This window comes from Bombina bombina, chromosome 2 (genome assembly GCF_027579735.1).
Source record: "Bombina bombina isolate aBomBom1 chromosome 2, aBomBom1.pri, whole genome shotgun sequence".
Lineage (NCBI taxonomy): Eukaryota > Metazoa > Chordata > Amphibia > Anura > Bombinatoridae > Bombina > Bombina bombina.
In genome coordinates, this window is record NC_069500.1 from 354346052 (window position 1) to 354371112 (window position 25061).

Genomic DNA, 25061 nt, shown 5'->3' on the forward strand with positions numbered 1-25061 from the left:
TCACTGCTCATGCGCTAGAGGCCCAACCCCCTACAAACAGCTGTTTAAGGCAGAATAGGTGACAACTTATTTTAGAACACCGGCGCCCAGTGGTTTCTGTCAGGTTTGTTTATCGTTTACATTTGTTGTTTGACAACTGTTTTGATATCGGCGACACTGACAGGAAGTTTTTAACTTGTTATAACCATTATGAAGAAGGTTATTATTATTATTATTATCAGTTATTTGTAGAGCGCCAACAGATTCCGCAGCGCTATTAACAAAGGTGGAGTACAAAAAAAAAAAACAGTTATAGGGATCAAATGGGTAGAGGGCCCTGCCAAGAGTTGCACTGTTGTAGTCAGCTCTTGAGAAGGTGATCAACAAACAGCTGGACTCTTAAGCTTACATGCTAGGGGGGTTCAGGGGATAGCAATGGAGGAGAGGAACTGGTATAAAGTAAGGTTAGCGTAGGTTGTATGCATCCCTGAACAGTAGAGTCTTTAGGGAGCACTTGAAGCTTTTAAAACTAGAAGAAAGTCTTGTGGAGCGAGGCAGAGAGTTCCACAAGATGGGAGCCAGTCTGGAGAAGTCCTGTAAACGGAGGTGTGATGAGGTGACAAGAGAGGAGGAGAGTAGGAGGTCTTGAGCAGAGCGAAGGGGACGGGAAGGAGAGTATCTGGAGACAAGATCTGAGATATAGGGGGGAGCAGTGCAGTTGAGGGCTTTGTATGTCAGAGTGAGAATTTTGTGTTTGATCCTAGAGGCAAGAGGAAGCCAGTGAAGAGATTGGCAGAGAGGTGCAGCAGATGAAGAGCGACTTGTAAGGAAGATGAGTCTGGCAGAGGCATTCATTAATGATTGTAAAGGAGCTAGGCGGTAGGTGGGGAGACCAGAGAGGACAGAGTTGCAGTAATCGAGGCGGGAGAGGATGAGAGAGTGGATTAAAATCTTAGTTGCGTCTTGTGTAAGGAAGTGTCTAATTTTAGAGATGTTTTTAAGGTGGAAGCGGCAGGCTTTAGCCAAAGACTGAATGTTAGGAGTGAAAGAAAGATCTGAGTCAAATGTGACCTCGAGACATCGGGCATGCGGGGTAGGGGTAATGATGGAGTTGTCGACAGTTATAGAGAGATTGGGGGTGGAGAGTTTTGAAGAAGGGGGAAAATAAGGAGCTCAGTTTTGGAGAGATTTAGCTTGAGGTAGTGAGAGGACATCCAGTTGGAGATGTGAGAAAGACAGTTAGTGACACGGGTTAGCAAGGAATGAGAAAGGTCTGGTGCAGAGAAGTAGATTTGGGTGTCGTCGGCATACAAATGATATTGTAAACCATGGGACTTTATTAGGGAACCTAGTGATGACGTGTAGATTGAGAAGAGAAGGGGACCGAGGACAGAGCCTTGCGGTATTCCGACAGAAAGTGGTGACGGGGCAGAGGAAGCCCCAGAGAAGGCTACACTAAAGGTACTGTTTGACAGGTAGGAAGAGAACCACGAGAGGGCTGTGTCACATATGCCGAAGGATTGGAGGGTTTGGAGCAAGAGAGGGTGGTCAACAGTGTCAAAGGCTGCGGACAGATCAAGGAGAATAAGCATGGAGAAGTGGCCTTTTGATTTTGCTGTAAGTAGGTCGTTGGTAACCTTAACAATTGCTGTTTCTGTGGAGTGATGGGGACGAAATCCAGATTGCAATGGGTCAAGGAGGGAGTTTATTGTAAGGAAATGGGAAAGGCGTGCATAAGCTAGTTTTTCGAGAAGCTTTGATGCAAGAGGGAGGAGGGAAATAGGGCGGTAGTTGGATTGGGAGGTAGGATCAAGGGAAGGTTATACAATGTACCAGCAACAAGTATGTGATGGACCGTGGATGTGAATGGTTAGAAATTGAATTGTTGCTGAGGGAACTTGCACACTACAAACTACAGCAACAATTCAATTTCTAACCATTCACATCCACGGTCCATCACATACTTGTTGCTGGTAGTGGTACATTGTATAACCGGTTATAACAAGTTAAAGACTTTCTGTCACATTCCTATGGTAGACAACTTAATTTAAGACACCGGCCCATTTTTGGTGAACAATCTGGGTTGTTCTTACTGATTGGTGGATAAATTAAAAAAAAGCTTAGATGCATTCTTTTTCAAATAAAGATAGCAAGAGAACGAAGAAAAATTGATAAAAGGAGTAAATTAGAAAGTTGCTTAAAATTGCATGCTCTATCTGAATCACAAAAGAAAAAATTTGGGTTCAGTGTCCCTTTAAATGAAAAATTTAAGACAAGAACATGTTTTCTTCCTTAAAAAAAAAAAACACATAAAAATTAAAGTGACATCTCTTTTAAATTAAAAAGGGATTACTTCAAAATCATGTATGTCTATTTCCCTGCAGTACAGATCAGTAGCATTCAAAATAATGCTTCTGGTTATTTTTAATACAGTTTTTAGATAATAATTTTCATATTTTACCAGATTTAACAGTTTCTCTTTATTATACATGAAATAATATAGTGCAATATTACTTTAATCAAAAGTGAGATTAAAAGATTGGGAAACAAATTGCATTTATTGTCACATTTACCATCACAAACCTCAGGGATCTCCATCCCTTCTCGTGTGACATTATCTGTTGCCATGACGATACGGCATGACAATGTTTCAAGACAATGTTTCCCCATAGTAGTAAATAGCATTTCTTTCTTTTCTTTTTTTTTTTTTTTCTAGCTTGCCTTTTATGTCTTTGAAAGATATTAGTTTCCTAAGCTCATAAAAAATGTTTCTGTTAATAAAATGAAGTGTCCATAATGGGGTGTGGGTTAATTTGTCCAATTCATAGTTCTGTTTGCCCAAACCAAAGATGGACGCTTATTTTTGTTAAACTAAAAAAATCCCTGTCATGAGCTGTGACGCAGTATGTTGATGATGGTGTGCATAACGGATGTTTGATGGTATACTGTGGGCGAGCTGTTTGCTGGGGAGAGCGGAGCGGACGGTGTCATGAAGGTAAGTTGCTCCATATTAGATGCGGGCACCAAATAGAACTAGAAAAATACGTTGTCGTCCTTCTGTGTGGTTTGCTTTCTGCGCTATAAAACTAGGACATTCTATACAACTAATTATTATGTATAATGGTGTCTTAGTAATATTTAACGCCATAACTATCTATTGTAGACCTTCTTTTTATAATAAAGGGTCAGTTATATAAATATAATGCTAATATCGTATAGGCTAGTATGGCAGATCATAGGCCTAGGGATATTTGTATTCCCCAATCATACAGAAGGATGACATTCACCTCAGGAATATATTGTTTCCCTTCAAATGTATCTATCATCTATACACACAATCACACACCTACACACGTATCTTCAAATACTAATAGGTTAGGTTTAAAGATGACAAAAGTCCCTTGAGTTAAACCTTCCCAGATCCTCTTTAATTCATTTGTTTGCAATACTAAAACAACAACCACAGCAATAAAAAACAACCTTCTAATTTAAACAATGGTAATTTAGTAATACATGCAAAAAGCATTCCAATTAAACACATGCTATGTTTTAGTCTTCTACTGTAAAAATATAATATGAATAGAAAATACTGAGATCATGGAATTAAAATTAATATTTATTACATTTGAAAAAAAATCTGCAATTAAGAAAACAATTTAAGTATGTAGAAGTAATACAACATAATATAAACTTGAAGCCCTGAACTCTTATAGATTGTCCTGCTTTTATAACTAGTTCTGTCATTCCTGAAGAATGGCATTGGGGACTTCAATGGCACCCAATGTAGTTGCCCATCACAGCTGTAAATGGATATGGCATATCAAATACATTCCCTAATATTTAATTTAAATGTGGAAAATGCAACATTTTATAACAAAACCAGCTAGAAGCCATACCTCCTAAATAGCAGCACCCTTTTTGTACACTTATGTTGTGCTGTATATGTGCTTATGCCAGTCAGCCGCTTAGTTGCTAATGAAGGGAACAAACCAAAAATGTTACCATTGAAAAAAAGGATGTATAGTTGTATAGAATAAGATAGCTGTCAAAAAGGCAAGTGTGTGTGTGATTCCTTATTATTGTATATGAATACAATTCTTTTTTTGGAATTACTTTTCTTTTTTTGAAATACAGTTACATTTTCTCTTTTGGCAGTACACTTGTTTTCTTTTTTTGGATTTACACTTCCAGTATGTGTCAAAGAACTGTCAAAAATAAATGCTAGTTCCCATTTTGCTGTAAGGACTTTTAACATTTATCATGTAACATGGCTTAACATGTCAAGTGATTATTCTCTTTTGCATAATACTACTTTTATACAGCTGAATATTGATTTTGATGTTTTATTACAGTTTTTATGGCAGCAGGAAAACTCACTGTAGTATGTGGTCTTCTTTCAGAATGTTTTTTTTTTTATGTTGTCATTTATAATACAACATGCTTTAACGTGCCTAAAATGCTTATTCTGCCTTGTTATACAATAATGTACAAATACCATACAACATGCTTTTTATACCTAATGTGCTTTTTTATAGTAGAAGGAAAACTCACTGTAGTATGTGGTCTTCTTTCAGAATGTTTTTTTAATGTCATTTACCATACAACATGCTTTAACGTGCCTAAACTGCTTATTCTGCCTTGTGTTATACAATAATGTACAAATACCATACAACATGCTTTTTATACCTAATGTGCTTTTTTATAGTAGAAGGAAAACTCACTGTAGTATGTGGTCTTCTTTCAGAATGTTTTTTTAATGTCATTTACCATACAACATGCTTTAACGTGCCTAAACTGCTTATTCTGCCTTGTTATACAATAATGTACAAATACCATACAACATGCTTTTTATACCTAATGTGCTTTTTTTATAGTAGAAGGAAAACTCACTGTAGTATGTGGTCTTCTTTCAGAATGTTTTTTTAATGTCATTTACCATACAACATGCTTTAACATGCCTAAACTGCTTATTCTGCCTTGTTATACAATAATGTACAAATACCATACAACATGCTTTTTATACCTAATGTGCTTTTTTATAGTAGAAGGAAAACTCACTGTAGTATATGGTCTTCTTTCAGAATGTTTTTTTAATGTCATTTACCATACAACATGCTTTAACATGCCTAAAATGCTTATTCTGCCTTGTGTTATACAATAATGTACTAAGGAATATTGATTTTGCCAGGCATTTCTCCACATTATTTGAAAGCAAAATAGACTGCTGTGGAATCTCAAGTTCTTTAGCAAAATGTGAACTAGCATATTTTTACAGTGTTTTGACATATGCTGGAAGTGTAATTAAAAAATAAATAATAAAAAAAATAATGTACTTCCAAAAGAAAAATTTGTATTGTATTTCCAAAAAAGAAAAGTGTACTTCCAAAAAAAAAAAAAGTTGTATTTGTTATTAAAGTTTTGTATTATTATTTCACAATTTATAATAAAGAATCGCACACATAAGACAGTAATACGGAGCGCTCAAACTATGGCTGAAGTGTTTACACCAATATAAATTTAAACATTTAAATGCAAGTTTAATGTAACAGAAAATAATAAACATAAAGGAAACATAGTATCTCTCTCACATCATACATAGACAGGTACGATGATGAGAGATATATTATTTGTTTATTTTATAAACACTTCAGCCATACTTTCAGCACTCCCTAATATTGTCTTATATTACATGTGGTCTTTTGATTAGGGTATTTTTCGGAGCTTGTGTTTGAACTGGTGGCGCACACTTGCCTTTTTAAAAAGCAATCCTATTCCATATAGTTGCTGCTACATTTGACAGCAGGGATTTACTTGTTGCATGTCAAGTGACCTGCTTCATGTGTTTGTTAAAGTGCAAGTAACAATAATTCACTGCATAACAATGAAGGTAGTGTACCATTTTCTCTATTGAAGAGAATAGTATTACTGTCCTGTTCCTCTATCGAGATGAATGACTAGCATTTGAAATTGAGAAAACATTAAAGGGGGACAGTCAACACCAGAATTTTTGTTGTTTAAAAAGAAAGATAATCCCTTTATTACCCATTCCCCAGTTTTGCATATCCAACACCGTTATAATACACGTTTTACCTCTGTAATTATCTTGTATCTAAGCCTCTGCTGACTGCCTCCTTATTTCAGTTCTTTTGACAGACATGCAGTTTAGCCAATCAGTGCTCACTCCTAGGTCACTTTACGTGCATGAGCTCAATGTTATCTATATGAAACATGTGAACTAATGCCCTCTAGTGGTCAAAATGTAAACAGATTAGAGGCAGTCTTCAAGGTCTAAGAAATTGGCATATGAACCTCCTAGGTTTAGCTTTCAACTAAGAATACCAAGAGAACAAAGCAAAATTGGTGATAAAAGTAAATTGGGAAATTGTTTAAAATTGCATGCCCTATTTAAATCATTAAAGTTTTTTTTTTTTACTTGACTGTCCCTTTAAAGGGACATAAAACGCAACATTTTTCTTGTATAATTCAGCTAGATCATAGACTTTTAAACACCTTTCCAATCTACTTCTGTTAATAATTTTGCTTAAAGTGATAGTAAATTCTAGCATTTGAAAACCTCTAGGATTAACCATCACTAAAAATAAAGGCGACCTATCATCTGTTTAAAAAAATCTGATGAATAGGTAGCACCTTTTTTTTTTTTTTTAATTTTTACTGCGGCTTTAGCACTAACCTAAGCGGGTCCGGCCGCCCACGGCACAGCTCAGTTTTTCTATGAGGTGACGTTTCCACCTCTTAGCCAATAGCCCTACTAGAGGGGGAAACATCACCTGATTAAAAAAACTGAGCTAAGCCGTGGGCGGCTGGAGGCACTTTGGTTAGCGCTGAAGCGAAATAAAGGTAACCATTCATCAGTTTATTTGATGTTTAAAGGTCGCCTTTATTTTAAAGGGACAGTAAAGTAATAAAAAATCTTTCATGATTTAAATAGGGCATGCAATTTTAAACAACTTTTCAATTTACTTTTATTACCAATTTTGCTTTGTTCTCTTGGTATTATTAGTTGAAAGCTAAATCTAGGAGGTTCATGTGCTAATTTCTTAGACCTTGAAGACTGCCTCTAATCTGAAAGCATTTTGACAGTTTTTCACCAGTAGAGGGTGTTGGTTCATGTATTTCACATAGATAACATTGAGCTCAGGCACGTGAAGCTCCTAGGAGTCAGCAATGATTGGCTAAAAATGCAAGTCTGTCAAAAGAACTGAAATAAGGGGGCAGTTTGCAGAGGCATAGATGCAAGGTAATCACAGAGGTAAAAAGTATATTATTATAACTGTGTTGGTTATGCAAAATTGAGGAATGGGTAATAAAGGGATTATCTACCTATTTTTTAAACAACAAAAATTCTGGTGTTTACTCTCCCTTTAAAGGGACACTGAACCCAAACATTTTCTTTCGTGATTCAGATAGAGCATGCCATTTTAAGCAACTTTCTAATTTACTCCTATTTTCAATTTTTCTTTGTTCTCTTGCTATCTTTATATGAAAAAGAAGGCATCTAAGCTTTTTTCTTGGTTCAGAACTCTGGACAGCAGTTTTTGATTGGTGGATGAATTTATCCACCACTCAGCAAGGACAACCTAGGTTGTTCACCAAAAATGGGCCGGCATCTAAACTTACATTCTTGCATTTCAAATAAAGATACCAAGAGAATAAAGAACATTTGATAATAGGAGTAAATTAGAAAGTTGCTTAAAATTGCATGCTCTATCTGAATCACAAAAGAAAAAATGTGGGTTCAGTGTCCCTTTAAGTGATGGTAAATAATAGCAGTTTTGAAACGTCAAAGGAGTTTGTTTGTTTAATAGGCTCTTTAGTGTAAGTTTATACTTCAATATATTTTGATTAGTGAGAGCTTGTGTAAAACCGTTTCCTCATATTTGACGAAACCATCAGGAATGTATTTAGTGTCTAAAATTGGGACCATCTTTTGGGATCCAGTAAAACCATATCTTATTAAGACTTTCCCTGTTGCCTAAGATCCATGCTGCTGAATCATACATAGTATGGGTAACTGTCATTTTGTTCCAAACTTCAGCCAAGGTCAGTGTGCCAGTTTTGCAGTATTTTGCAATGCAGGTTTTAGTGACTGTACAAAGTATTCTAATGAATGTATTGATGGGTTTATTGTATTTCTTTTTATACGCTCATGATAGTGAGCTGCACTTCATAGCTAATAAGTGAGGACAATGCTTTCCATATTGTTTGGAACTTTTGACATTCCCACCACTTATGTCTGTATGTGCCTGCCATTACATCCCCTATAGCAGTGTTTTTCAACCAGTGTGCCGTGAGAGATCCTCAGGTGTGCCACGGCACACTGACAACAGTGTGACATATTTTTTTAAACTTTGCTTGTTTTTTACTCCCAGTGCAGGGGTAGTTTGTAGGAGGCATGACATAACAGCACAATACATACAGTATGTGTGTGTATGTGTATATATATATATGCTGTATTAGGCTACAATGTGTGATTTTTTTAAAAGTTTGGGATGGTGGTGTGCCACAGGATTTTTTAATGTAAAAAAGTGTGCCACGGCAAAAAAAAGGTTAAAAATCACTGCCCTATAGAATAGTCTGGTACTATTTTGGGACATGTGTGATGTCTTTAGGGCAGTTAAGTACCACCAGAAAACTGTTTTAATATAGTTCTTTTAGATCTGCACTTCGTAGGCTGAGCTAAAAATATTTTCCCAAGTTTTTCTTTCTCTTTCTCTGATCCACCAATCAGCAAGAACAACCCAGGTTGTTCACCAAAAATGGGCCGGCATCTGAACTTATATTTTTGCTTTTCAAATAAAGATACCAATAGAGTGAAGAACATTTTGCTAATAGGAGTAAATTAGAAAGTTGCTAAAAATTGCATGCTCTATCTGAATCACAAAATAAAAAAAATGGGTTCAGTTTCCCTTTAAACTCCTTGAAATTGTAGTTTAAAATGTTTCATTATGTGTAGTAAATAAACTTTTTAAATATAAATTCATTATTTATTTTGTCCCCTTTTCCTTAAATTGTACTCTTAAAATTGTGGGCTTTCCAGTTCATTTGAAGTGGAAGTGCAGACTCTAGGCTTAATGGGCCATTTAAAGTGTTAAAATGACATATTCTGTTATAGCATGTAATTTCAGTGTAATGTTATGTGTTTAACACACGCAAAGGGGTTAGACACATACTTAAAGTCCAGCTGACGTTCCTCAGACCACAGCTGGTCCCAAGTGGAAAGTGCAACTGATCCAATCAGCATGTAATTTTACCACTATAATGACCCTTTAACACAGCCATATTCCACATAGTGATTGGTTGCACCCTCTAGTTACTTATTTATAACTGACCCTAATTGGCCTCATCAGAAAAGGAAACCTAGGAAAAAAAATACACTTATTTCTATTATGTAAACAACTAATTTAATTTCTTCTATAAAGGTAAGACGAGTCCACAGATTCATCCTTTACTTGTGGGATATTATCCTTCCCTACAGGAAGTGGCAAAGAGCACCACAGCAGAGCTGTCTATATAGCTCCTCCCTTAGCTCCACCCCCCCAGTCATTCTCTTTGCCTACTCTAAGTACTAGGAAGGGTAAAGTGAAAGAGGTGATAAAATATTAGTTTTTAATTTCTTCAAGCAAGAGTTTGTTATTTTAAATGGTACCGGTGTGTACTATTTACTCTCAGGCAGCAGATGGATGAAGACTGCTGCCTGGAGGATGATGATCTTAGCATTTGTAACTAAGATCCATTGCTGTTCCCACAGAGGCTGAGAAGTACAGGAAACTTCAGTGTGAGGAACAGTTTCATGCTATGCAGCAGTGAGGTATGTTCAGTCATATTTTTCTGGAGAGACTGTGTATTTCCGAAAGGTTGACATTATACCCAGGAGGGTAAGGGTAAGCAGTAATCCTAGAGCTAAAAGAAGGGCATTACTTAGCTTGCATATGGGGCCAATTACAAGTATGGTTGACACTGCATTGTAAATGTTTGGGGGAAAACGTTTTTTATGATTTGGGAGTGCTTTAACATTTTTGTGGGCAAATACGTTTTGGGCAACTTTATTGATGCACACATGGCTTAACTTTTGGGTCTCAGAACCCACATGGCTAGTTATAACCGCTCTGGTGCGGTTCTTTGAGGCTGTGGAGACATCGAGTGAGATGGGCGGGGCCTATTTTCGCGCCTCAGATGCGCAGTTAGTTGTTCGCAGCAAGCTCTAACTCCTGAGGGCCCTGGTGTATGTTTTGGGCCAAATCGAAGCTTTTACTCCACATTTTCGATCCCTGAGGGCAGGTAGGACCACAGCAGGGCTGTGGCAAGGTGCTGAGGGTGTTTTTTTTCCGGATCTGGGCCTATTTTTTGATCTGGTTTGCAAATTAAGGGGTTAAATGTTAAAATTCCTTGTGGGGCAATCTTAACTTCTTATATTGTGTCTACATACAAAATTTTGAAAAAATTGGTGCATGTTTAGGCTGTTTTGCAGAACGTGTATGCTTTTTTTCTCTTAAAGGCGCAGTACCGTTTTTTAAGATTGTTGTTTTTTTCACTAAATAAAGTGTTTTCATGCTTGTTTATAGTCATTACTAGCCTGTTCAACATGTCTGACATTGAGGAAAGTCAATGTTCAATATGTTTAGAAGCCATTGTGGAACCTCCACTTAGAATGTGTCCCTCATGCACTGAAAGGTCAATAAATTGTAAAGAACATATTTTAGCTACTAAAAGTATGTCGCAGGATGATTCTCAGTCAGAAGGGAATCAGGTTATGCCATCTAATTCTCCCCAAGTGTCACAACCATTAACGCTCGCACAAGCAACGCCAAGTACTTCTAGTGCATCTAATTCTTTCACCCTGCAAGATATGGCTGCAGTTATGAATACTACCCTCACAGAAGTTTTATCTAAGCTGCCTGGGTTGCAGGGGAAGCGCAGTAGGTCTGGGGTAAGAACAAACGCAGAGCCCTCTGATGCTTTATTAGCCATATCTGATGTAACCTCACAATGTTCTGAAGTGAGGGATTTGCTGGCTGAGGGAGAGATTTCTGATTCAGGAAATATGTTCCCTCAGACAGATTCAGATATGACGGCTTTTAAATTTAAACTAGAACACCTTCGCTTATTTCTCAGGGAGGTTTTAGCGACTCTGGATGATTGTGACCCTATTGTAGTTCCAGAGAAATTGTGTAAAATGGACAGATTCCTAGAGGTTCCTGCCTATACTGATGTTTTTCCGGTCCCTAAGAGGATTTCGGACATTGTTACTAAGGAGTGGGATAGACCAGGTATTCCGTTCGCTCCCCCTCCTACTTTTAAGAAAATGTTTCCCATATCAGACGCCATGCGGGACTCGTGGCAGACGGTCCCTAAGGTAGAGGGAGCTATTTCTACCCTGGCTAAGCGTACAACTATACCTATTGAGGACAGTTGTGCTTTCAAAGATCCTATGGATAAAAAATTAGAGGGTCTCCTGAAGAAAATATTTGTTCAGCAAGGTTTTCTTCTCCAACCTATAGCGTGCATTGTTCCTGTAACTACTGCAGCGTCCTTTTGGTTTGAGGCTCTGGAAGAGGCTCTTCAGGTTGAGACCTCATTAGAGGATATTCTGGATAGAATTAGGGCTCTCAAGCTAGCTAATTCTTTCATTACAGATGCCGTCTTTCAATTGGCTAAATTAGCAGCTGCTAATTATCTGCTAATTATCTGCTGATGTGTCATCAAAAGCTAAGCTTTTAGCCATCCCTTTCAAGGGTAAGACCCTATTTGGGCCTGAACTGAAAGAGATCATTTCAGACATCACTGGAGGGAAAGGCCATGCCCTTCCTCAGGATAAGACGAATAAGATGAGGACCAAACAAAATAATTTTCGTTCCTTTCGAAACTTCAAAGGTGGTCCCTCTATCTCTTCCCTTGCCGCAAAGCAAGGGGGAATTTTACTCAATCCAAGTCAGTCTGGAGACCTAACCAGACTTGGAACAAGTGTAAACAGACCAAGAAGCCTGCTGCTGCCACCAAGACATCATGAAGGGGTAGCCCCCGACCCAGGACCAGGTCTAGTAGGGGGCAGACTTTCTCTCTTCACTCAGGCTTGGGCAGAAGACGTTCAGGACTCCTGGGCTTTAGAAATAGTAACCCAGGGGTATCTTCTAGATTTCAAAGATTCTCCCCCAAGGGGGAGATTCCATCTTTCTCAATTGTCTGTAAACCAGACAAAAAGGGAGGCGTTCATACGCTGTGTAGATGACCTTTTTACCATGGGAGTGATCTGCCCAGTTCCAAAAACAGAACAGGGGCAAGGTTTCTACTCCAATCTGTTTGTGGTTCCCAAAAAAGAGGGAACCTTCAGACCAATTTTGGATCTCAAGATCCTAAACAAATTCCTCAGAGTCCCATCCTTCAAGATGGAGAGCATTCGGACTATTTTGCAGATGATCCAGGAGGGTCAATATATGACCACCGTGGACTTAAAGGATGCGTATCTACATATCCCTATCCAAAAAGATCATCACCAGTACCTCAAGTTCGCCTTTCTGGACAAGCATTACCAGTTTGTGACTCTTCCCTTCAGGGTTGGCCACAGCTCCCAGAATTTTCACAAAGGTGTTGGGGTCCCTTCTGGCGGTTCTAAGGCCACGGGGCATAACTGTGGCGCCTTATCTGGACGATATTTTAATCCAGGCGTCAACTTACCAACTAGCAATCTATATCCCAGGAGTGGAGAACTGGGAAGCGGATATTCTAAGTCGTCAGACTTTTCATCCGGGGGAGTGGGAACTCCATCCGGAGGTGTTTTTCACAATTGATTCAGCAATGGGGCACACCAGAACTGGATCTGATGGCGTCTCGTTAGAATGCCAAACTTCCTCGTTATGGGTCAAGGGATCCTCAGGCAGTACTGAGATTCTCTAGCAGTACCCTGGTCGTTCAACCTGGCTTATGTGTTTCCACCATTTCCTCTTCCTCGTTTGATTGCCAGAATCAAACAGGAGAGAGCTTCAGTGATTTTGATAGCACCTGCGTGGCCACGCAGGACTTGGTATGCAGACCTGGTGGACATGTCATCTCTTCCACCATGAGACAGGACCTTCTGATTCAAGGTCCATTCCAGCATTCAAATCTAGTTTCTCTGAGATTGACTGCTTGGGGATTGAACGCTTGATCTTATCCTAGCGGGGGTTCTCTGAGTCGGTCATAGATACCTTGATTCATCTCGCAAGCCTGTCACTGGGATAATTTATCATAAGATATGGCGTAAATATCTTTATTGGTGCGAATCCAAAGGCTACTCATGGAGTAAGATCAGGATTCCTTTTTTTTTTTTTTTTTTTTTTGAAAGAAGTTTTATTGATATTTTGTGACAGATACATAAAAAGGAAGAAAAGACATTAAATTGTTTCATCACAACAAATCCAGCAAAATGATATACATATTTATCTCCATAGATATTACACTAATTTCATCAGTTCAGATAACATTTTATCTTAATATAATATCGAGTTTTACCTTCCAAACTATGTTACTAATCTCATCACTCCTTTCCCTTTTTAATTAACAAAGAACAATACATAGGAAGCGAGAGCAACAACCAATAAGAAGCAAAATATTCAAACTCGCTTTCGATCACATGAGTACATAATTACTCTTATCAATATTTCAATATGGCATATATAGTTTTTGACTTAACTCTTATTCAATCAGATATATTCCCCCCCAAACCCAAAAAAAAAAAAAGAAAAGAGAATAATTAGTGTACCCCTCCCACCTTCCCCCCTCTCCCTATAAGACGGCCATCTTTATTCAAATAGCCATTCTCCTCTAAGTCTACAGTTTTCTATGTATAGTGTATTATCAAACTTTTTAATTATTCGTTTCTGTTCTTCTAAATCTTGGGTTTTAACCCACCTTCCCCATTTATCAAAGAAGCGGGTGATATTAGTTTCTATATGGAACAAAGTATCTTGAAGTTCTATCAAGAATTGGTGATGAATATTTTCCTTAATCGCTATTAGAGTTGTAGTTTTATCTTTCTTCCACCCTTTTAATATAAGATTCCTTGTTATTAGAATCACTAGTGTTATAAATTTTCTACAAAATAAATGTTCTTTCTTATAGTGGAAAAAGATAACCTGATCTGCTTGTAGCCTAATTTGGGTCTCATATATCTTGCCTAGCCAATAGTTTATTTCCCCCCATAATTTTTGTATTCTTGGGCATGACCAGAAACTATGTAGCAAGTTTGTACTTTGTTGCTTACATTTTATACATAATGCTGCCTCTCCGGTACCACCCCACTTGGCGATTTTCTCAGGAGTAATATACACCATCCACATTATCTTAGTATGTTGCTCCCTCATAGGGATAGCTAGCGATGCTTCTTCTACCCTTTCTATGCTTTTCAACATTATCTGTGTACTGAGATTCTTGAAAAATACATCTCTCCATTTTGCGACCCCTAGTTCAATATGCTGTTTGTACTTTCTGTTATTTATTATGTTATAGAGAAGTGAGATAGAGTATTTACCCTGTTTGATTAAATTAATAACCGGGATTAGTGCTGTAAGCTCCCAGTTATTCCCCTGCAATTGAATTAGTTTCAGACAGTAATGACTGACTTGTAGGAAAAAGAAGAGGTGTCTGTCTACCAGACTATATCTATTCTTAATTACTTCAAATTCTTCAACCTTCATTGCCTCTTGATTAGTTTTAACTAGTTGTATAGGTTTGGATAATCCCTTTTCTCTCCAGCGTGTGAAGATTCCCGAAAGAAGCCCCTGTTTAAACCCTGGATTTCCCTCTATGGACAGAAATTTAGTTGCAAAGGGCTTTAGGCCTAAAAATTTGCATGTCCTATGCCAGGCCACTATTGTATCTTTGAAGAAGTCTATTTTTTTTAACATACTCTGGGAGATTTTTAATTTCTAAGTGAAGAACATTTTTTAAGCAGAACGGTTTTATTAAGCCGTTTTCTATGTCTAAGAGGGAGAAATGATTACTCTCCAAGAGCCAGTCTAAGGCAATCTTCGTAACCGCCACTAAATTGTATATTTCAATATTAGGGAGCCCTAAGCCTAGATATTCCTTTTTAAGGACTAGTTTTTGATAACTAATCCTGGGTTTCTTACCCATCCATATATAATCTTTGATCGCAGAATTGATTATCTTAATCTCCTGTTTTTTAATTAAGAACGGTATATTCTGAAACAAATATAGCAGCCTTGGAAGTGCAATCATCTTTAACAAGTTTATTTTGCCGGAGATCGAGAGTGGGAGAGATTTCCATCTTTTGAGGGTTTCAGAAAATTGTCTTGCACCGTTACAAATATTTAAAGAGTACCATTCCATAGGGTTATTGGAGATCTTAATCCCCAGGTAAGTAATATGTTTACTTACTTCCCTGAAGATCTTATCTTGTGATGTCTGGTTTTTTTGTAACCACAGAACTTCAGATTTGTTTCTATTAATATTGTACCCTGAAAAGGAACCAAAGTTATCAATAATTTGACAAATTTGGTTGAAGCTCTCACAAGACTTTCTAGAAAATACCAAAAGATCATCAGCATATACAGCTAGTTGCACATTCTTACCTCCTACCTCTATCCCTTGAATCTTATTCCTCAGGGCGATCAGTAAAGGTTCTAGGGCTAAATTGAAAATTAGGGGGGACAAAGGGCAGCCCTGTCTTGTCCCTCTTAAAAGAGGGAAATAAGATGTTTTATTGTTATTTATAACAATTGCTGCCCTGGACTCCCTATACAGCATCTGAATTGTGTTGAGGCATTTCCCTTCATACCCAAATTTTTTAAGAGCGGTGACAAGATGGTCCCATGCAACTGAATCGAAGGCTTTGCTTGCATCCAGTGATATTATTGCAATATCTTCTTTATTTGTTTTCTTGTTATGTTTATTCTTATACCAGTGGTCTATAATTGTTAAGAAGACCTTCCTTAAATTAGTGTTTGAGGATCTTCCCTTCATAAATCCTGTTTGATCAGAATGTATTATAGTATCAAGTGACTCTTGCATCCTTTTAGCTAATATACTGGTTAATATCTTATAGTCCATGTTCAAAAGTGAGATGGGCCTATAAGAATCAATTGACTGTGGGTCCTTTCCTGGTTTTGGTATTACAATTATTGTGGACTCATTGAAGTCTGCTAATGGTTTTAACTGACCATTCCAAAATTTATTCATTAGGATAGTTAAGATTGGGGTTATTTCATCATTCAGAATTTTATAAAACTCAGATGGGATGCCATCTGGGCCTGCTGCTTTATTGTTCGCCATTGCTTTAATTGTCTGACTTATTTCTATTTCTGTAATGGGTTTATTAATACTATTTAGCTGACTGCTCTCCAAACGAGGATTTGTTAATGAAGCCCAGAATTTTTCCTTTTTATCTAGATTTATGGGTTGTGTTGAGTATAATTCTGAGAAATATTCGAGGAAAGCTTTTTGTATGTCTTCGGTGTTTGTCCATATTTGATCTTTATGTTTAATTTTAGTTATGAAGTTTTTAGTCTTATGATTTTTATCTATACGGGCTAAGAAGCTACCTACCTTATTCCCATACCTGTAAAACTGTGTACAAGTTTTTATATTCTCTTTGATTTCATTTTGTAATAAGTAATCATCTCTATTTTTTTTAGCCTGTAAATATTTCTGCCAGTTAACCATATTTTTTTCCTGTATGTAGTTAGAATATTTGTTGATTAAACAATTAGTTACCTGTTGTCTTTGTAAATTCATTTTTTTCTTTAATCGTATTAGGTATGTTGTAATCTCCCCTCTAAGCACTGCTTTGGCCGCATTCCAGAATATATGGGTTTTGTCTAAAAAGCCTTCATTAAATCGTTTATAGTCAGCCCACTTCTCTTTTAAAAAATTTATAAATCTAGTGTTTTTTATCAGATATTTCGGGGAAAAAAAATTGGTTACTTTTCCTATCTTTCTTCTTAAGATTCATCACAATTACAATAGGGGCATGATCTGAGATTGTTATCATATCTATAAATATTTCTTGTATTGCGGCAAGTGATTTCTCTGAGATCAGAAAATAATCTATCCTAGATAGAGTTTTTTTAGATTTTGAGCAACATGTATATTCCCTGTCTTCTGGATGTATAACTCTAAATCCATCTAAATTTTTTAGGTCTTGCTGAAATTTCTTTATTATATTAGATTCTCTCCTTCTATTAGCTATAGTCGTTTTGTCCAGTGTCTTCTCCCCAGTTTGCGTTATACTATCTCTACATCTATCTAGTATGCTATTTGGAGCAATATTAAAATCTCCTCCTATGATTAATGTATTGCCAGAATATTTAAGTAATTTATCCCTCAGTATCTGCCAGAATCTTATATCTTCCTCATTTGGGCCGTATACATTACATATAACAAATTTTTTTTCCTCTACTACCACTTCCATTATAATGTATCTACCTTCCTCATCTCGGATTAAGTTATCTATTTTGTATTCTAAGTTTTTACTAAATAATATAGCTACTCCTTTCTTCCTTTGATATCCTGAGGTAAATATAACCTCTTTAACCCATCCTCCTTTTAATTTAGCCGCCTCTTCTCCCTTTAAATGAGTTTCCTGTAAGAGTAATATTTGAGTTCCCAGTTTTTTTGCGTACCTTAAGATGGCTTTGCGTTTGATGGGTGATGTAATTCCATCTACGTTCCATGAAACGATTTTCAAACTCATTTTTCCATTTTACTTAAGGTAAGGAAAAAAGGTTGGGAAATGGAAGGAGGGGAAGAAGCCCACGTAGCCGGGAGAGGAAGAGAGAGGGGGAGGGGGAAGAAAAAAAAAACAAAAAAAAAAAAACACATAAATTCCATATTTTAATTCTTATACATTTGAGTTTCCTTAAAATAACTTTAACTGTAACCCCCCAATAAAAACACACCCTCAGGCTATTTAAGTTTATAGCCATTATTTCACTGTGAAAACCTATTAGACCTACAATAGTCTTCCTACTTCTCCAAATTATCTCTATTATTTTCTAAGAATTTATTAACTTCCTCACTATCAGTAAAAATTTTGTTTCCTTGCCTAGTTTGAATGCTAAGTCTAGCTGGGTACAGGAGTCTGGCTCTATATCCCTCCTGGATCAATTTCGTACATATCGGAGCTAGTGTGCGCCTTTTATTTGATGTTTCATATGAAAAATCATTAAATAGCAAAATTTTCTTTCCTTTATAATTAATTTCGCCATTTGCCTTTCTATAGGCATTCATAATTTGGATCTTTCCTTGGAAATTTAATAATTTCATAATAATCGGTCTGTTCCCTTTGTTTCTCCCTTCCTCATTCCTCTCTGGGCCTATCCTATGAATTCGTTCGATCACTATATCGTGATCTTCTGCTCTAATCTTTAATAGTCCCATTAGTTCTACTTCAACAAATTTTTTAAGGTCTTTTTCTTGTATTTCTTCCGTTAAGCCAATGAGGCGTAAGTTATTTCTCCTGGCTCTATTTTCTATGTCCTCTATTTTATTTTTCATACTTTCAATTTGAATGGACATAGTATGAAAAGCCTGTTCCCTCTGTATAGCCCCATCTTCAATGTCTGAGATTCTTTGCTCTACATTATTTAGTCTGCTTGCAAACTGTTTGATCTCTAATGTTAGAGTGGAGATATTATTTTGTATCATCTCAAATTTAGGCGTAAATAATGCGTCCAATTGTTTTATTAACTCTTCATTACTCGAGTTCTGACTAAGACTTGTTTCAAGTGCTCCCCCATGGGGTTCTAATGAGATTCTACTCCCCTTTCTTTCCTGGTTTTTGTTTCTAGAGGACATATTTGGTGAGGTAGTTTTACTTTTATTTAAGTATTTTTCCATATATACATCCAAAACTGAGTAACAGAATTATAGTGATTTGTATTTACTAGTGACTCACAAATTTTAACTATTCTCTTCTCTCTCCCTTTCCCCTAGTTCTTCCTTTTCTCTCTTTTGGAGAGGCAAAATAAAAAAGAACAAAGTGCACTTTCCTATCTCACAGTGTCGTCAGCAGCTTGAGTGCTTTAATTATTCACAGACCCTCTTGGTCAAAAAAAACAAAACAAAAAAACAAAAAAAACAAAAAAAAAAGTTTTAATTTAACCAGTGTGTTCACTATTTCTAGTGTTAGCGTAATCTAACTCTACTTTCCTCGTGTGTTCCCCTTTCCTCCTTTCTTCTTCTTTCCCCCTTTCCCCCCTTAACCCTCCCGTCTACCCCCCTTTTTTTTTTTTCCCCTTAAACCTTGTGTATAAAGTGTATAAGATTACTCTATCTTAAACTTCAATACAGAAATAATACTCTCAATATGTATCTATTAGGTATTTTTGGTATTGTATCCTTTAACCTCTCTGTTGTTTTACTAAAAATTCCCCTTGTAGTCTTATCTCCGGCTGAGCAGTAAATTTAAACATTCCCACACTCCATCTATACTTTGCTCACCCTCCCACAGTGCAGGGTTTAATATAAGTCACCTTATATAATAGTTTAACCACTCCTATGTTTGGGGATCCACATGTATTCTTACTAATGCAAAGCCTTTTTGCTCTGGTAGATTCACATATATTTTCAAGGTTTTATCTCACATTTATCCACCTAGCTTAGTAGTAGGTTCTACTTCAGTGTCTTATCATTAATCTCCCTGTCTATATCAATATTGAACAGCAATAATATCATATGTGAGCTATGCACAGTATTTCAGTTATTCTCTAAGTCATGCCATCATTATCAGTAATATTCATCAACACTGCCACAAGTAAATTATATGCATTACTACAGTTAATCACTGCATCCTCAGTATCTATCTTGCAGAGTTCTCTTAGAGTCCTTAAAGCTTTAAGATTCTTTTAAAGTCCTTGGATGTATCTTAGGCCTTTTGCCCGGTTCTTCTCTGACATCCCTTTACTTATGGAGTGTTTTTAAATGCTTATCCCAGCCGCAGTCTCTGCTTTGCTTAATCCCTAGTTTCTTAAAGATGTTGTACAAAGTGTGCAAAGCTATTGTACAGAGTCTTTCACTATGGGTAGCAACGGGTCAGGGGGGGGGGAAAAGACAGTTTTTGCCAGGTCCTACTCTCGCAGGAACCCCTTAATGCTTTAACTGTGGGTATGCACCTGGCCCTCCCCCCCCTCTCTCTACCCAGATTTCCAAGCAGGCCCAGGAGACATAGAAGCAGGATCCAAAAGCAAACTAACAGTTAATAGGTTTTCACTTATCTTATTCGTAGGGTGATTTCAGCCTCTGTCGCTCTCTGAAGCAACAAGCTCTCTCCTCCTTAGTTTCCCTTTTGCAATAGGGACTTGACGGTAGGCACAGTTGATATTTACACTCCGGTTCCCGTGGGACCTTCTGTGCCGGTGACTTGATTATCCTGCCACCTTGCTGTTTTCTCCAGGAGCGGGGTCCTGATGCCTGGGCGCTCTCACCGCTACTGCCGCTCGCCACTCCCTTCGTGGGTCCCCGCGGTTAGCGTGTACCTCCCGATGATCAGACAGCTACCTCCTCAGCGAGTTCTCACAGCCTGGATCAGGCCAGCTGTCGGTAGCCTCCGGTCTCCGTTTTGGCCTTTGCGAATCCTGGACGGGATTAGTTTCACCCGCCTATAGGCACTCAGCTTCTCGATATTGCCTCAGGCCTCCAGATACAGACAGCGTTCTCCACACGCGACTGTGCACCTAGCCCCTCCTACCGGAAGTCCCGCCAGGATTCCTATGATTTTGTCCTTTCTCCAAGAAGGATTGGAGAAGGGGCTATCAGCCAGTTCCTTTAAGGGATCTGCTTTATCAATTCTACTGCACAAATGTTTGGCAGATGTTCCAGACGTTCAGTCGTTCTGTCAGGCTTTAGATAGAATCAAGCCTGTATTTAAACCTGTTGCTCCGCCATGGAGTTTGAATTTAGTTCTCAAGGTTCTTCAAGGGGTTCCGTTCGAACCTATGCATTCCATAGATATTAAGCTTCTATCTTGGAAAGTTCTGTTTTTAGTTACTATCTCTTTGGCTCGAAGAGTTTCTGAACTATCTGCATTGCAATGCGACTCGCCTTATCTTTTTTTCCATGCTGATAAGGTGGTTTTGCGTACCAAACCTGGATTCCTTCCTAAGGTTGTTACTAATAAGAATATTAATCAGGAAACTGTTATTCCTTCTCTGTGTCCTAATCCTTCCTCTAAGAAGGAGCATCTATTGCACAACTTGGGCGTGGTTCGTGCTTTAAAGTTTTACTTGCAAGCATATTTCCGTCAAACATCTTCTTTGTTTGTTTATTCTGGAAGACGTAGATGTCGATAGCTATGGCTACCTCTCTTGCCTTTTGGCTGAAAAGCATCATCCATTTGGCATACGAGACTGCTGGACAGCAGCCTCCTGAAAGGATTACAGCTCACTCTACTAGAGCGGTGGCTTCCACATGGGCTTTTAAAAATGATGCTTCTGTTGAACAGATTTGTAAGGCTGCGACTTGGTCTTCGCTTCATACCTTTTCCAAATTTTACAAATTTGATACCTTTGCTACTTCGGAAGCTATTTTTGGGAGAAAAAGCTCTTCAAGCAGTGGTGCCTTCTGTTTAACCATCTGTCTTGTCCCTCCCGTTCATCCGTGTCCTGTAGCTTTGGTATTGTATCCCACAAGTAAAGGATGAATCCGTGGACTCGTCATACCTATATAGAAGAAAAGTAAATTTATGCTTACCTGATAAATTGATTTCTTCTATGGTAAGACGAGTCCACGGCCCGCCCTGTCATTTTAAGACAGATTATATTTTTTTGATTTAAACTTCAGTCACCTCTGCACCTTGTAGTTTCTGTTTTTCTTCCTGTACCTTCGGTCGAATGACTGGGGGGTGGAGCTAAGGGAGGAGCTATATAGACAGCTCTGTTGTGGTGCTCTTTGCCACTTCCTGTTAGCAGGAGGATAATATCCCACAAGTAAAGGATAACTCTGTGGACTCGTCTTACCATAGAAGAAATCAATTTATCAGGTAAGCATAAATTTACATCTGCAGATTATATAATTGTGTTCAATGTCCCTTTTTCTTTTCATATTTTTGTATATAAAGGGAGCATTAAGGTAATACAATTCTTGCTTCTATGTGTATCATAATGATCATTTAAAAAAAAAAAAGTTCTGCTCTATATTATTATTATTATTATTATTATTATTATTATTATACTAATAATAATAATTATTATGATGGAGGCGTGTCTCTCCATGTCTATCAGTGCATCCTTTAGGCTTCACCTGATCAGCCAGTGAGTATTTGCTATTAGAGCATCAGTTGTACACATGCCTGGATTTCTTAGTTGTTTTATATTAATTAAAACTTTGCTAAATCACATTGTATGCTTGGGAAAACAATAGCATACAGATTTTTCTATTTTCTTTTTTTTTTTTTTATTGATGGTGAACTTTAAATGTGTTAAAATCTGGTCCAAAATCTAAGCAATATTTTACAGGGACTTTAATTGATCACTTCTAATGAATATGTGCTGTAACACTTTTTAATATTGCCAGGACATTCTAAAACCCTTGTTCCACCTTCCCACATCAAAATAATTTTTTTTGGTTGAGCTGACGATTTGAACTGTTCTCCAATAAGGGCTCTAGCCATACAGCACTTTTGTTGTAGCTAGTGTTCCAATTGGAGAACCGTTCAAACCTTTAGCTCACCCCAAAAAAATCCTTTCAATGTGGGGTATTAGAATGACACCGCTAGATTAAAAGTAAGTTACAGTGCATCTTCATTAGAAGTGATCAATTAAAGTCCCTGTAAAATATTGTTTAGATTCCGGACCAGCCTTTAAATCCATCACTTTCAAAATGGTGTTACTGTTATGATTTATAGTTGCAGAATTGAAAGTATTCACACTATCTTTATTAAAGAGAATGTTTCTTTCATACAGGTGGTGAGAGTCCACAATCCATTACTCTTGGGAATTACTCTACCACTAGGAGAGGCAAAGATTTCCCAAAACCAAAGAACTCTATAAAACATCACACATACCTCAGTCTTTACTTTTTCCTATGCTGGAGCTAGTTGACGAATAAAGATGTGCATTTGATTCTTCAGAGAGAGAGGTTTTCAGTCGATATTGAGGCCCGGTTTCCCCTCAGAGTACAGTGCTTGTTAGAGAGATGTATATGGGGTATGGTTTGTGATCCTTTTTTCACCTTGTGGGAATTTTTTCATAAACCCTCTAGAATGGGTCGCAGGGACTTGTCTTTTTTTCTCCCTTTATGGATCTTCAATATACTCCTATAAAATATTCCATAACCTCTGCAGATATGTTTCAGTACATGTTTGGCTGTCTGCTGCTTGTTTGTTAGTGGACAAGTGAGTATCTTTTATTAACATTTAGACACTCTTATAGCTATGTTATGGGCATATTTGGTAATATATATGTCCCTGGGACAGACCCTTTACACTATTCCTTTGCTGTTTTGTGTGCATCTGCTTTTGCTGGTGTGCTTAGTTTGTCTCTTGCTGATCGACCTTTAGATATATGTGCGATGTGGTTGCGCATGTCCGTTTTTATTTTTTTACAGTTAACTCTTGCTTTGGCCGATTTACGCACGTCTGGTTGACGCACTTTTGTCTGCTTTCTCTGTGCTAAATTCCGTTGTAGCTGTTAGGGTTTTTTTTGCGTGCATTATTTCTAGCTAATGAGCATTATCTGTCCTCGGATGTTATGTTTATGTCTCCTGCTTTGATTTGCAGTTTGGCTTAGTACCCGTTATACTTGTGAGTTTATTTAAAAAACTACTTAGGAGGGGGTAAGTGGTTTCCAATCCTCGATTTTTTTTTAGTTAAAATAATTTTTATTGAGTACAATTTTTTTAGAACAATAGCAAAATCAATCATAAGGACACTTTTGTTCAAGTTTCATCGTAAATTAAATGCCTTATACAAAAAGCAACAAAGTATCCATTTGTACAGATATCATGACGGGGAAGATAAAATAACATCTTTCTTCCTTGATATTATTCAGTCCGTCTCAAACTCTTAGTAACATAACAACCAAAACTATCCCCGGCCCTCCCTCCATATACCTCCCCCCTCCCCCCCTCCAGGTGGTGCCAAACTTTCTTCCACGTAAACCAACAATCATTAAGTCCTATCTCTTTTCAATGGGTAAGTCTTTGTTCAGGGTTCCGAGATTCAAATAATTCAGCAGGCATCTTATAGCCCTCCAGCCATTGCTACCGTTCCTCTACCCCTCACTATTAGTACTCTGACCTAGAATCCAGTAAAACCAGATCTTCTGAAAATGCTCTGGTTGCCCTTGTGCCCATGCTGCCATTTCCGACAAAATGTATGTATCTGTAATCTTTCCCACCACTTCCTGCCATGAGGGTACTCCCACTTTCCAGTGCCTGGCAATGCAAATTCTCAGACATGTGCAAAGTATTCTAATAAACTTGTTGATAGACGTGTTGAATGGTTTTACTCTTTCATGTAATAAGGCCTGCGACAATGTAAGATTCACTCTTTCCCCCAGTAGACTACCTATCAGGTCCGAGAGTTTATCCCACAACACTTGAACCCCTTGGCATTCCCACCACATGTCTTTGTATGTGCCTTTTTCCTGACAGCCCCTGTAACACTGTCCACTCTGTGTTGATACAAAGTAAGCTGTCCGCTCGGGTGTCAGGTACCATCTAAACATTACCTTGATACAGTTTTCTCTCATATCAGCGCTAATCAGTCCCCCATAAGAGTTCATCATCAAATCGTTCCATTCACTTCTTCCCCACACCTCTATTGTTTCTCTTTCCCATCTCTCTGTCACAGCTAACTTATGGTCATATTTAGCTTTCTGTATTAAAATGTAGAGCCGAGAGATCAATTTTTTCCCCCTAGAAGATGACCTTACTAATCTCTCTAGTTCAGTAAATGGGCCTACCTGCTTATGTTTCGTATATCATACAAAAAAAACCTAAGTTTACCAGAGGGCGCTATATGGGGTGGTGTGGGAAACAAATGCAAACAATGCCCAGCAATAATAACATAAAAGAATGGAACGGGGAACCTCATTAATTGCGTGTATTCAACTTCCAGCGATAAATGTCCA

General features: G+C 37.6%; 1 protein-coding gene across 2 annotated transcripts in view; it reads left to right on the plus strand.

The window, feature by feature from the left end:
• The first annotated feature begins 2840 nt into the window (after window positions 1–2840).
• RNF34 (ring finger protein 34) overlaps window positions 2841–25061 on the plus strand; it is a 102259-nt gene continuing 80038 nt past the window's right edge. For both annotated transcript variants that reach the window (XM_053701739.1, XM_053701741.1), the window contains exon 1: window positions 2841–2974. In XM_053701739.1, coding sequence (XP_053557714.1) covers window positions 2969–2974 — 6 coding nt within the window. In that variant the 5' untranslated portion in view covers window positions 2841–2968. The remainder of the gene's footprint in view (window positions 2975–25061) is intronic.